This window comes from Diaporthe batatas (genome assembly GCF_019321695.1).
Source record: "Diaporthe batatas strain CRI 302-4 chromosome Unknown Contig00011, whole genome shotgun sequence".
Lineage (NCBI taxonomy): Eukaryota > Fungi > Ascomycota > Sordariomycetes > Diaporthales > Diaporthaceae > Diaporthe > Diaporthe batatas.
The window spans coordinates 1920748-1935658 of NW_025408558.1; the positions used below are offsets into that span (position 1 = coordinate 1920748).

Here is a 14911-nt window from a genome sequence, read left to right on the forward strand (position 1 = left end):
ATATACACACACCCACAAGGTTTTTGTGCTGAGCCTTTGAAAAGGGGCAGAAAATGTCAAAGCAGGTTGATTCAATCATATCAGGAATGCTAGTAGATCTATCTTGTGTCCTTTAACCTGTGTGTTTTGATGCCCAATTGTGTGATATTGTTCTAAATCACTTCCACACACTCACTCCACCACTGAGACCCCGGGATCAATTGATTGGAAGAATTCCATACCTGACTACCATTCTGTCGAAGGGCTAATTCGCTTTGTGCGGTCTCAGGTCTCCAGAGTAATCAGGATACCCAACCGTCACCTTGTTCCCGTTCTGGGCCACTTTAGCAAACCAAGCCTCAGCATCCTCCAGGAACTGCTTTACCACCACAGGATTACTCAGGTCAAATGGCTCGAAACCTTTTCCAATCGCTCGCATCTGTGACCATGCGCCAAGACCAGAGATTCTGAAGTTCTCATCGCAGGGCGGCAGGGGCTTGATGGCGCCCGTGGCATGCGAAGCAATCAACTCTTTGGCAAGTCCGGGTTCTTGCACGGCAGGCCTCGCGATGCCGACACCATCGACAGTATCCAGAGCCGCCACCATGGCGCCAGCGGATCTGAAACCACCGGTAATGAAGACTTTCGTCGCGCGGGTATCAGTCGGGCCGAGGGCAGGCACAACGAGTTCAGCGAAATCAAGGAAGAACGCCTCGCGCGCTTTGGTGCTATCCTTCTTGCGATCGAACCCGAAGTTCTCGAACGTGCCGCCGCTCAGCTCTAGGTAGTCGACACCGGCGGCCTGCAGCGCAGCAGCTAGCTCGGCCGCGTCATCCGTCGTCAGTCCCTCGGCCTGAAACTCGACCGAATTCAGCTTGACGGCGAGAATGAACCCCGGTCGGGTACGGCTGCGCACGGCCGCGCATATCTCCGTCACGATGCGCACACGGTTCGCGATACTGTCCCCGCCGTACCTGTCGGTGCGCTTATTGGTCGTCGGGCTGAGGAATTGTGCGAGCAGGTAGCCGTGAGCGGCGTGCAGTTCGACGCCGTCAAAACCAGCTGCCTCGAGATACTCGGCTGCGTGGGCGAACGCCTCGATGATGCCGGCGATCTCGTCTGGGGTGGCTGCTCGGGTCGGTGGGAATGTCATTCCGGCGTGTGGCGCTGTGGAAGGAATTCATGTGATGAGCTCCCGTGCCTCAGGGCTCTTTCTGGGGGGCCTGAACTCACCAAGCTGAACAGCCGAGGCAGAGATGGACTCTTCAACAATTTTTGACGGAATCTGTCGCCCGGGATGATTCACTTGGCCTATGACCAAGGCGCCATGAGTCTTCGCGGCCGCAGCGACAGCCCGAAACTTCTCGAAGCGTTCTCCTTGCAGTGGAGCTCCAGCTGGGATGGCAGAATCGCCAGCTGCGCTAAGGTGCTTGCAGTCAATCATAATGTTACCAGTCTGGATTATCCCCCAGCCTCCTTCACCCCATCTTCAGTTGTGTCAGCCTGGACATCGCTGCGTATGAACATGAGTTGCAAACGCTTACCGTCGGTAAAGCTCGACCAATTCTTCGGTTGGAATGCCGCGAGCTCCCACATCGTTGGCGTCCCAGGTCGACAGCGCTTCAGCCATCGCACTCTTCAAAAGGCGATTTGGAGCAGTCTTGAGAGCTGTGCCAAATGTCAAAGACTGGGCGAGGCGGGAAAAGTCGCTGTCACCGTGGTACTCATAGCGAGTTGTGGACATTGTGTAGTCGTGAATGAGTTGAAGGATATTCGTTTGTTTGTGTTAGAAGATTGCTAGATGAAGGCAGATACTGACTGTCTCCGTGTAAGAATCAGTAAGATGCACGCATCTTTTATATCATATTCGCACCATAACTCAAGACTGACATAGTCAAAGCAGAAGGCATCATTGTTATCCCGAGCATCGAGCACACAGACAACCGGACGTTTTTCATCCGGATGGCGTCTTGTCTGCTATGTTTTTGCATTGTCACGCTTTACTGTATGGGAACATTGGGATTTCTGCTGGCAAATCCAGCATGATTGACTGAAGGAAGCACTTGGCTGTACCTAGTTAGTGTATTAAGTCTGGCTATCTCCGCTGCAGTGCCGTGTGCTAGTGCGAGTCCCACTACTGTTAACGCCGACGGAGGATTCAGTTTCGGCAGGTTAATTGTTCCGTGTGCCATCGCCGTTATGACAGCCAGTGATAATCTGCGAGCGCTCAGTGCCTTTTGGAAACTGCTCGTTAAACCTACACCACTGTATTCAACGAATTTCTACGACTGCAGATAGTTTGAAGTGATATTCCTTTTCTCTTAAGATATATTAAGGGCTCTAACAAGAAAAGAATCCAGCAAGGAAACCCCCTGTGGATGTTGAGTATTTGAAATCAATTCCTTGTATTACCCTCTTCTGTGATCCCCACACGTGTAGCTAACTTAAATTGTCCACTACATAATCCCATGGTCCCATTTGCCATATCTTGGACACCTGTCGATAGGGTGCTAGTAGTAAAGGCAGCGATAAGCGCTATATAGTTCCAGACCTCGGTAGTATATTGTGCATCTGATGCGGTTTGGAAGTATCAAGTAACCCGGCAGTAAACATTTTAAAAAAAAACGTTTCAAAAGAATTCCCTTCAACAGGTTGCTCCGCCTTGAAATGTAGTCTATCCTGCCTGCCCGAGCAGAATATGGTCACATTGACGAGGATGGCCCACTCAGCCACGGCCAGTCATCTTATGTGTGCACCACAGTATACTCGATGATAGCTAGTGCGCAGGAGGTAGTTATGGATGAATCAATCTCGGCTTGTGGGCACATTCTGTGTAACGCGGATATTGTGGCTGAGAACCGCGACGTGAATTCGGGAATCATTGCCAGGCGCAGTTCAACTTCGATCACTACCAGCCTGCATGCTCTTGTTCTGCGCTGGCATGTGCGATTAGGACTTGCCCGTTTCAGCGAAGGAGTGAGCACATGATCCAGTTTTCAGGCTTGTACATAAGAGACAGGAAATTCGCGCACTTAAAATCAGAAGCCGCACACCTTTTTCACTATTCCGCTAATTAGAGTATATAACCTTAAAGCCTTTATAACTTTAATAAATAAGCCTTCTTTATAATTCTAAGGATATAAATAGGATAGGTTAGTTCTTTAAGAACTTAATTTATACTTATTAACTTTATTTATAACCTTTTATTATACTTTATACTTTAAAGCTTACTCTTATTACTTTAACTAACCTTTTTATAAAAGAAGTCTTATATAAAATATATTTTAATTAATAAATAAGTATATTAGTTTTAATTTTAAATATATAAATTTAAGCTAATATTTACTTACTTAACTCTAATATTTATCTACTTAATAATTTCTATAAATTTATTTAATACTAACTTTTAATATATAAAGCTTATATAAAACTATATATTTAATTAAGATTCCTTAAATTTTAATACTTAAAGTATAAATCTCTTTTATACTTCTTTTAATATACTTTTAATATACCTTTTAATATACCTTTTAAACCTTTTAACTTATATACTCTCTTAATTATTAATTAAATGTTTAAGTATTAATTAAATATTTAAATATTAACTAACTATTAGAAGTTTAAAAGTTAAAAATAAAAGTAAAAATTATATTCTTTTAACTTTTTAATACTCTATCTAACTCTTTAACCTTTTAAACTTCTAACCTTTTAATATTTAATTAATATTTAAATATTTAGTTAATACTTAAATATATATAAGCTAGAAGGTTTAAAAGGTATATTAGAAAGTATATTAAAAGGTATCTTAAAAGAGTATTAATAAGTATATTAAAAGAGGTATAGAAAGAGTTTATACTTTAAATATTAAAAATTAAAGAAGAAAATTATACTTTAAAGTCTTTTAATACTAATTTAGAAAATACTTATAAATATAAAGGAGTTATTAAACAAATAAGTATTTAGTAGGTTTATAGATATTATTAGGTAGGTGGATATTAGAGTTAGGTAGGTGGACGCTAGCTCTATGAATTTCCTCTCTCTTTAAATAATTTATTTAAAGAATGGAAATTTATATATTTAAGATTGGAAGGTATATATCTAACTATAATTAAGTAGTACTCTAGCTAATTAAAGGACTTTATTTTATTTTATTATATTATTTAAAAAATATTTTTTTATATCTTTTTTATTGTACTTTATAATAAATTCTCTTTCTATTTAACTATATTTTTAATTATTATATTATTATAAATTAAATTAACTATCTAAGTATTAAAACTATTAATTAAAAATTAAATTTTTATTATATTTATTTAAATATTATTTTTAAGTATTATAATTAATAATATAAGTATTTAATTACTTTAAGTTTAAGTTATAATAAAAGTAGATTATTATAATTAGAATTATAATATTATTATTAATAGTTATTATTTTTAATACTTTTAATTTTTTATATTTTTAAAGTTTTTAATAATAGATATAATATTTATAAGAAGTTTAAAGTTAAGTTAAATAAGGTTATAAAGTTAGTTAATTAGTTAATAGTTTTTATAATTTAAAATTATATTAAAAATTTAATTTATAGTTATAATATATAGTAATTTTTAACTTTAATTATTTATAATAATATTATAATTAAGGTTATAATAAGTAAATAAAGACTTATAATTTAAAAAAGTATATTTATTATAGGCTTTAAGTAATATTTAGAGTAAAGTAAAATTAGGTTAAGTTAATATTAAATTAATATAAATTCTTTTTTAAATTATATACAACTTTTATAATAAAGTTAAAAACTTAAACTTATATTTTAATAAAAGTATTTTATAATAATATTAAAATTTAATATAATAAAGAAAAGAGAGTTAAAATATTTATATATTAATATAAGTAATATTAAATTAGTTTTAAAAGTAAGATTATTAGTATTATTAAATTTAAGATAAAAGAAAGTATTATTAATATTTTTAATATAAAAATAATAAATTATATAAATTTAAAAATAATATTTTTATAATATTTTTAATTATATTTATATAATTAAAAATAAAAAGTATTATACTTTTAAGATATAGTTATAATATATATAAAGAAGAATTTATTTTTATTTTAAAGTATTATTAATAATAAAAGGAAATAGGTTTCTAATAATTTTTAAAATAAATTAAATTATTATTAATAAAGTATAAAATTATAAATTTAAAGGTTATTATTATTAATTATAATATTATTTTAATTAATATTATTAAATATATATTTCCTTATATTTATTATTAACTTTATATTTTTATATTAATATGAATATTATTCTTAATATTAAAAGAAATAATAAAGAGTATTAAATTTATAGAGTATAAAAAAGGAAGTTAATAATAAGGAGGATTTAAAGAATAAAGATAAAGATATAGCTTTATTTAATACTTTAATAAAAATAAAATAATAATTTTATTAAAAGTTTTAAATAAAGTCCTTTATTTTTATTAAACTTTATTTAATTTATTTAAATTTATAGAGTATTTAATTAATTATTAAATCTTTAATTTAACTTAATATTACTTATAAGAGAAGTTTTTAAATTAATAGGTAATAATTTAATACTTAAAGATTTACTATATAAATAAAAAAGAAGGTTATAATTAAATAAATAGTTTATAAGATTTATAAAGTTTTTAACTTTAATTTATATATAATATTTTAATAAAAATATATATTAAAAGTTTAAAATTTATTTAAGTTATAAAATAAAGAATACTTTATTTTATTAAAGTTATTTATAAGGTTTTAAAGAATATTATTTATAACTTTTAATTAGAAGAAGTATATTAGAAGATATCCTTTCTTTAAAAGTTTAATAAATAAAAGTAATTAAAAGTTTTTAATATAGGTTTTATAAGTAGTTTTAAATCTTTTTAAATATTAAAAAGTATATTTTATAAATATTTAAAGGTAAGGTTTTATAAAGTAATTACTTATAATTAATCTATATTTACTTTATATTTATATAATATAATTTAATTTATATTAATTAAATTATTAATAAAAAAGGTTAGATAACTTTTAAAAATTAATATATATAAATTTTTTAATTTAATTATAATTTATTAATTAAAACCTTTTATTTATAATTTATTTATTAAAGTAAATTAAATTAATTAAAAATATTTTTATAAGATAGTTATATTTATAATTAATAAAATAGATATTTTTAAATAAAATAGAAATTAAGTAATAATTATAATAAATAAAAATAAAGTTAATAATTATTAACTTAAAAATAAATTAAATAATAAAATAAAAGTAATAATAACCTTTTTTAATAAATAAATTTAATTTAAAAATAGAATAATTTAACTTTATAATCTTTAAATTAAAAGAATACTTATAATAATAATATTTAATAAATAATTATTTAATAAAATTAATAATTAATAATAAGGTTTATAAAGTAAGTAAATTATTAATTAAAATAATAATTTATTTTTTAAATATATTTTTAAATATTTTATTAATAGTTAAAAATAGTATATAAAGGTATAAAAATTATTAATTAATTATTATAAATAGATTTAATTATAAATAATATTATTCATAATAATAAGGGTATATAATTAAAGATTAGAGTATATATATAATTAAGTATAAATTATATTTAAAATATTATTAAATTTAATTATAAAGTATATAATTTATATAATTTTCTATCTTATTTTTATAAATTAATAAGAAAATATTATTAAATAGTAATTATATATAATAACTTTATTAATTATTATAATAAGTTTTAATTAAAATAAATTTATATATATATATAGGTATTATTTAGTTATAATTGAGTATGTGCCTTTCGATCTTAGGTATGCGAATTTCCGTTCTCTTTATTTAAGATTTAATCCCTTTAGATGTTTCTATATACTCATTTATTATATATCGAGGTAGGCTAAGAAGTCTCCCATCCGGCCCCGCGCTCCCACCACGCATTTTGGGAACCGTTGTGTAGTCTATTAGCTCGTCTTTTACTTCCTATATTTAATGCTAGGATAGGTATTTCGCGGCACCTCCCTTGTCGAAGGGGGCGGATACCTTTGTTCGGCGCCGTAGTGCAGTGGCTATATCACATATTTGCACCTACTCTATGTATGAATGTTACGGTCTCTTTTGGGGTTTTGTGTGGCTATAAGGATTACCTATATAGCTTATTCGCTAGATGAGAGCTCTCTCAGCTGTTAGGGTAGGGTGCAGATCAAGGCCCCTATCACGCATATCCCTACCGAACTTACAGGGATTTGAAAGGTTGCCTATAGCTAAGTTCATCCTTCTTACCCCGGGGCAATGACTCCAAGTAAGCTTTCTGTGGGGCTGTGCCCAAAGGGGGGCTGACATCCGTTGTATATTTTCAATTGATTGGCTTATTACTACTTTAGCCTCCTTCCTCTCGATCCTGCAGAATAACTCCCAGGCAAGCTTTTAGTCTAGAGCTTGTCTTCAAAGCCAAGACTTGATTCAGCCTCCAGATGTCGGCGGCAAATCTGTGACACACACTTCAGAAAGCCAGGCTGTGCATGAAATGTAACGGTAATGCGCGGGCTTCGTCTTAATCAGCAAAGCCCACAGACTTTTGCTCATTCCCGCTGGGTACCTAGCAGGTTTCTTTCTCCCCTTCTTCCAAGCCACTCACATACCCTTTAGCTACCGCCGCTCGAGCTGCTCTCACACAATGAACCCGATCTCTAGGCACTCCTTGTGAAGTCGTGTGCCAACGCATCAATGTTTTCTTCTCGATTACATCTAAGTTGACAGGCCAACGCTTCGAAAATATCAGGATGAAAGACACGCCAAGCGACGTAATCCTTCGGGACATCCACGATGAGAGAACCCCTGGGTTACTCCAGTCACAGCGTGTGCCACATGTGCGGCATCAGGGCCTACTGCGAGCCATGGCACCAAGAAAATGGTACTATTTGCATCTCGTCGCATGGCTTGTTTTCCTGTGCATCGGAGGTCCTATTCTTCTGCGCGTTCTATACGATCGGTATCTGGCCGGGCTATGGGGTGTAATGGTGGGGGACGGTGTCGTGAGGGCGCCAGCGCTTCCGTGCAATGTGGACGCGGCTTGGTCGTCGTGGGATGCGCTATTTCAGATGAATCTCAGGACGCGAACCCTGTCTTTCACCGCGGCAAAGCTCATTGATGTGTCCTTCGACCTGGTTGTAGGCTCCGGGGGGCAAGCCTTCCTCGCTTGGGTGGCGTACAGAGTATATACAGATGTTCTCGTGCGCGTTGCCGAGAAGGGGACAGTCGGATACGAGACTTTTGCCGCCATCACACTGAGGCCCAACTCGCTGGCTACTATATGGAAAGTCGTCACGTCCGTACATTCGACTAGGCATCTATGGGCGAAATCGACTATGGTTTGGATGGTGCTGACGATGGCGTACATCCTCTCCTTTCCCACGCTCATGTCTGCTGCCACGTCGCCGGTCGCTGCGACCACTACTTCTTTGCGGTTGAACGGCAACGAAACGGCACCACTTGATGCATATATTGCCAGCGCGGCTTATGCATTTGCCGACACAGGCATCCAAAACACATCGGATCCGTGGGTCGTGCCTGCGAACGACGTCACGTCCCATCCCCTGTCTTCTTGCGAAATGGGACCATTCAGCAACCATTCATGGGGGGGGACATAACTACAATGGAAATGACACTATTGTCGTCAGTGGCGTTACATATACGCTACACGAAAACGCAACAATCACCTGCGGATTTTACTATGGGAACGTCTTCTACCCGCTCGATACGAAGACTCTGGAAAACAGCGAACTACTTGTCGTGAAACTGTTTCCGAAGGATCAGTTCGTGTGTGTGCCGGATGGTGACAGGTCTTACCAGTGGGGAGCATCATGGGAGCTTCTCGTATTAATACTCATTGCCCAGATTCTCTGGCTTGTGGGTTTGCTCTTGATTTGGTCAGAAACCGCCGCACACAGTCGGACCCTTCGGCAAGGCGGTAAAATGGGCAAGTGGGTGGCGATGCTGGAATTAGCTGGGCCATTACTGACGGAAGGTCTCAATCTTGAAGTACCCGACGAGGAGAAGCTAGAAAAGAAGACTCAAAATATGTCCTTGACGTTTGTGGGGAAGGCCAACCAATTTTAATTCAGAGTTTGCCAGGCTATTCAATTCATTTATTTTTGATAATGTACTGACGGGTTGGAGCCATGTATTCTCTTGGCCGTGTACCAATGACCGATACAGACTCCTGTGATTGAGAATAAAGAACCCGAAGGCCAGCGACTTTGTACAAATACGCTATTCAATACCGATAATGAGAAAGCCGGAAGCCACTAGTAGACAGCGCACCTATCAGACCAGTCCATTATGGTATTGGTGCTGGTTACCTAGGTATATTCATGGGTGTCGAGAACGCGATAGGGTCCTTGTTCTTTCCGAGTTTTTAGCACGGGTCACCCGTACGAAAGCGGCATGGCCCCTAGAGGCAGTCATACTCAAGGTCTTAGATGTATTTGATGAATTTTGATGCCGATACTGCCATTCCTGGAGGTATTGGCTGAATGGAACCAGATGATAGGCGGAACGTACGAGTTGCAGCATGGCGCTACGGGGCAGAGTTCAAAAACATTGCGGCAAGACCTCGATGTTTTTTATGAGACTATACGTAGACTATGTTTGGGAAAAGGCTGAACAGCAACGTTTCAGCCACTAAGTTGGGTCTAAGCAAGTGACGGTGAAGAATTTGGAGTGCTGTTTCCGTTATTAGGTGCACTCCTAGGGGCTGGGTTCGAGAAGAGCCCCAACTTGGTGAATGATTACTCAATTCACTTGGGGCGGAGTTTTTGTTCTATATCGGTCCAAGATTATACTATTATGGGTCGAATGCGATCCCATGCGTGTTCCTCTTTCAATCTTTCCGAGGTATGGGTCAGAGTATCGTCCTTAGTAGCCCCGTTCTGGACGTTGGATTATAATGCATAATAAGCCGAGGCTCGCAGGTGATATCTAAGGAATGCTAACATTTTTTTTAATTCCTAATTCAGGCAAAAGCACATGACTGAATGCATAAAAGAATCCTGATATCCTGCACTAGACCGGCTGATTGACTTTCTTGATCAGGTGCCCTGATGTGCCCTGGGCTCTGAATAAGTCAGGCGACACTCCTCGTCGTTCCCAGACTCAGTATCCTAAGATTCTTCTACAGTGCTTCCAGTCATAGCCATCTCAACATAGCGCTCCCTCCCATGCGGAAGCTTTCTTGACCTCCCTGTCTGTCCCGAGCCCCTATTGTGACAAGTGTCGGGCCAGCTCGTCTTACATCACGCTTTGGAGCTTTCTTTGACCTCATGCAAGAAAGCAGGCGCCCGGGTTGGGAAAATAGAGGCCCTAAAGACGGGAGAGACGCAGATATCATCCCTGCTGCAGGCTCAACAACTGTCCAAATACTTATCTCGTTCATGGACACTGCAAAATACTATTAACCACACCGTTTCTAGGCTTTGAACCGTGGTATAATCACCTACTGATGAGTTCCGAGTCCGACTCAGAGGTATTGCTATGGATCTCAATAAGGATCCTCAATCTGTAGATACTTACAATAACCACCAGACTACCTAGCATAAATACGAGACAAAGGCCAAGCTTCTTTGCCAGGCTCACTTGCAGATGATAGACTTCGTATATTGGAAGACATAAGATGGCCATGTCTGTGAGTATGTTGGGTATGCTGTTGCCCAGCAGGAAGAGTTTGCCGTCGAAACAAGTCCCAGGAATCGAAAGGTCCCAGGACCTGGCCACAGGTTGACATAGGAAGATAGAGACAAGGATGGTGGACAGGAACCACATGATCGCAATGGTCCCTATGATGCCTGCACCCCACTTCACAAACCGAGTGGGGAATATGCGGAGGTACGTGCTCAAGACGCTGACTTTCACAGTGGTGATAGAAGAAACATACAACAGTTGGCCAATCCACAGCATCTTGGGAAACGACAGCATCAGTCATGGGCCGGTCAATACATGTATCTAGTCAAATGCTTCCGTACTCCGCAGTTTCCAGGAGCGGAATAGAGGAGACGGGTAGTCATTCGGGGGAGGGTGGCTTTGGACCAAGTTCGAAAGGACTCACAAGTTCTCCGGTTGTATAGGCATTGTATTCCCAATAGGGTGAGGTTCCAGCATACAATATGGCGTGGACAGCAACAGCATACAAACCCCAAACTAGAATCTGCCGCGCGTTCCAGAGTCAGCCACACGATCTCTCATCACAGTAACATAATGATTATGCTTTGGGACTTACTAGTGAGGCAGCCATTGACCAATCGTCCAGTCCGAACTGAACCTTCCGACAGGTGCGTAATCCAAAGCGCAGGACGACGACCGCGGTAGTGATCCCGAGGACTGATGACATGGCGGCAATGGCTCCTGAGCCCTCATCAAAGTAATACATGGTGGCTGATTCTTTAAGTTCAGATTACGAAACTTGATGGAAATGTGAAAGACAGCAAATAGGAGCTTCAATGGAATATGTATGCTGAAAATTGGGTGAAGAATCACATTGCTGAAAGTATTGTTCATTTCCTTATGTTCTGGGATTCCAGAAAACACTAGCCCTTGGAAAGGCAGCCTGATGCGCTTTCGTTTTGGGGGCTGTGGGATATGCATGCGACACCCGCTCGGTTGCGCCGAATTCTGACCGAGAACGTAAGACGGAATGACACCAAAACCTGGCAGCCCCAGGTAGGGAGCCGCAGCCACAGCCACGACAGGCCTAGACGCCCGGCGCACGTGTAAGATGTACGAGGCGCTTCTGACACGCATGGCATCGAAATGCTCTTTTGCTTTCCTTTCTTGGTCTGCGGCTTAATAAGCTTCTATCTGAATGGTTCGAGCCAAGAAATTGGTTTATAAATAGACCTCCCGAGGTTGTCAGACTTGGGTGTGGATCTTGTGAGCGGTACTCAGAACATCATGATGTTGATCAGGTCTCTGGGGACATGACCAGAATTGTCATGGATCCAGCTAGGCCTGCCTTTTCTCCAAGTTATGGCGGCTTGTACGAGCCAGACCTTTAAAGCCCTTTGAAGATGTCTCTCCAAAGCTGGGGTTTCGAGCGACTCGTTCGCGGACTTGCGAAAGTAAACGGGAATCCAGCACTATTCAGGACTCAGATGCTGAGGCTACGGGCTCGGTCTTCTTGCACCGACAGGCTGTTCTTGGCATTATGTATGCCTCTTTTTGAAAAAAGAAAAACGCTGTGTCTTTGAGCGTTTACCACCATGTGAACGGACCGTAGTAATGCCTTGATATACCAAGTTTATATACGGACTCATACCGAAACCGCTCAAGTCATACAAAAGATGTTGTTGCCAGGCTCACACCAACCAGACCCTAGACGTCCTTGAGATCGGATATGTAGCGTGTATGGAAAAAGACGGTTGAACTACAGCCTTGGAATGTGGGAGGACTTCTTCTCATCGTATGACCTTGATTTATGGGCAATGGATTTAAGGGTAATGTTTCAAAGAGTATTTGCAAGCCTCAGGGGCCGAAATGAATCGCCCTAGATGTACGCTGTGTGACGGGGGTCCATGTTGTGGTTTTTGGGGGGCCTGCTCCAAAGAAAGGGAAGTCCGCCCCCAACCTTGGAGGGCACAGAACTATTCAAGTGATTACCAGAGCGCCTGAGCCATCAGACCATATCTTCAGCAACGAAATTTTCAGTCAATTTTCATTCTCAGAAAGAGCCTTGGCCACTGACCTTATAAGATTTCGAATTAGATTCCTCCCAGATGCGACGTTTCACTTGGGAATGTATATGTGTTTGAACCTAGAGTCGCAACAGGATAAAGGTTAGTAGGAATCTCTCTAGATATTATAGAAAGGCCTCGGGTATGGTGTTCCGTCGAGGCTGTTGACCGGTATGCGAACGCGAGTCACCAGGCTGAGCGTGGGAACAAAAGCTGCCAGTGGATGTCTGCCTCATGTGTCCGAACGAATGGACTGTATCGGATTCCGTGACCGGCTATGACTTCGGTAGATGTTTTGCTCTTCGCCATCTCAAATGTTCCGGCAGACCCTTCGAGCAAGGCGATTCTGTCCCGTGGCATGCCATCGCGCCAGATACCTAGGTATTCATATCACTTCACTGAAAGCCGACAATTCACTGGGATAACAATATAGCATTACACCAACTGTTCGAGCAAAATGACTACTTGTTACCAGAGGGATCAAATGAAGCCCACAACCTGAATCTACAACAAGGCCATTCAAGTACTGTGTGTAAGAAGAGTCACGGTCTTGTGCCATGCAACTCAAGCACCACGCAAACGAGAATTACATATGACCATTCACTGTAAGTGGAATGAACGAGAAGACGACGAAAGCCCATTTACAAAAGAGGATAGTCATCGACTCGGACGCTCCCCTCCCCCATGGGGTGCACAACGTCCGCCCTATTCCAGGCATGTGTCCATATAGACGGTCAAGTGAAGGCTGAGCATTTCCCCAAACACAAATCGCATTGACGCTAATTTCTAACAAACTCAAGTACGTTCGTTCATCGCTGGATCAGTCTTGCCTTCCGCACCTCCCATGTGTACGCTCCGCGACCAGACCGCGACGATGGTAACTATCAATGTATGCAAAAGCCCAAGCAAGTAAGAATGATGAATGTCTAACCTCCAGTGCGACAACCTCGAACGATTGACTCCAATTGAGAAATCCTTTCTGTGTGAAAGCCTCCCGAAGAGTCTAATTAGCCCCCCCGGGGCCGTCTCAGGACCCTTCGAAGGGTCTATGTGCGAATGCTCGCAAGGTTGAATTTGCCTCCGCCAATCCCATCTCGCTCACAAGGTCAGAATCCGCCTCAGCCTAAGAGTTTAGCTCCGAGAGCACGGGCTCAAGGTCACCTGCGTGCTTCGGAGCAGTCAGCTCCAGGAACTCCTTCAGACCGACGACCTGGAGCTCGGGACTCCTGTCCCTAAAGTGGCTGATTGGGACAGGGACGTGCTTGGAGCGCACCAACGCCACGCGGTACCGGCTCTTCTCGACGTTGGTAGCAGTGTGAACCATCACCGCGGTCCAGCCCTTGGGATTAAGGTCCCGGATAGAGAAAGGCCAAGGTCCGCCTGTCGCGGGGGTGCAGGCCCCTATCCTGCGGGCGAACTCCTCCGCCGGTATGGGACTGATCTCGATGCTCGTTGCGAAGGTCTTCAGGGATGAAGGAGCGCTGGCGAAGGTGACCATGGCGTCACATTCTCCGTTTGGAGATTTTGCGCTGGCAGGCATGAGGAATCTCCCCTTGATGAAGTTGAGGAGGCCGGTGACGAAGCGGACTGGGGTCAGGTAGGCGTCGCCCAGGAACAAGTCCGTGAGCCAGGGTTTATGGGCCTGAGCCACGTTGAACGCCGGCGGGCCCGAATAGAGGAGTTGGACAACGGGGAAAGTCTCCCAGTAGCTGGGGTCGACACTCGTTGGGATCTTGCCATACCAATTGTTTGGGCGGATGCCACGGGAGAATGCTGAGCCAAGAACCAACTTCTGTCCTACTAGAGGTTGCCTGCGGCACTGCGCAAGAGCCTCCAGCATCTCGGGAACATTGTCTGTTGCACGATCTGGGCGAGCCAACAAGTACAAGATGTCAAGCCCGGTGTGGTCCAACGCAGCACGTACAACATCCATGTCAGTGGCGGAGTCGAAGCCAGAAAGATTGGCCGTCTTGAGATCCCTCATAGCCCTGCTGCTGATAAGTGATATAAGGTCATTGGTTGATAGCTTGCCGTGGAATAGGGTGAAGTCAAAAGTCTTCTCGCCCTTAAAGACCTTCTTGATAATTTTGACTGCGTCAGGAGATCTGCAAAGCGCATCACAGTTCTCGATGAGATGAGACTGCACGTCTCGTTTGAAGCGAGGGATG

General features: G+C 40.3%; 2 protein-coding genes across 2 annotated transcripts; both read right to left on the reverse strand.

Annotated features, from left to right (window-relative positions):
• Positions 1–244: 244 nt before the first annotated feature.
• Positions 245–1723, reverse strand: KVR01_009594 (uncharacterized protein; the record flags this gene model as incomplete). Its single annotated transcript, XM_044786369.1, has 4 exons — positions 245–399; positions 439–1146; positions 1213–1466; positions 1524–1723. The coding sequence occupies 4 exons, from the start codon at positions 1721–1723 to the stop codon at positions 245–247; spliced, it is 1317 nt and encodes a 438-aa protein (XP_044642096.1).
• Positions 1724–9998: 8275 nt separating this feature from the next.
• KVR01_009281 (uncharacterized protein) lies at positions 9999–11559 on the reverse strand. Its single transcript, XM_044793295.1, has 4 exons — positions 11294–11559; positions 11123–11221; positions 10518–10974; positions 9999–10458 (listed from the first exon to the last, which is right to left on the reverse strand). The coding sequence occupies exons 1-4, from the start codon at positions 11441–11443 to the stop codon at positions 10208–10210; spliced, it is 957 nt and encodes a 318-aa protein (XP_044641783.1). The 5' UTR covers positions 11444–11559; the 3' UTR covers positions 9999–10207.
• Positions 11560–14911: the final 3352 nt, after the last annotated feature.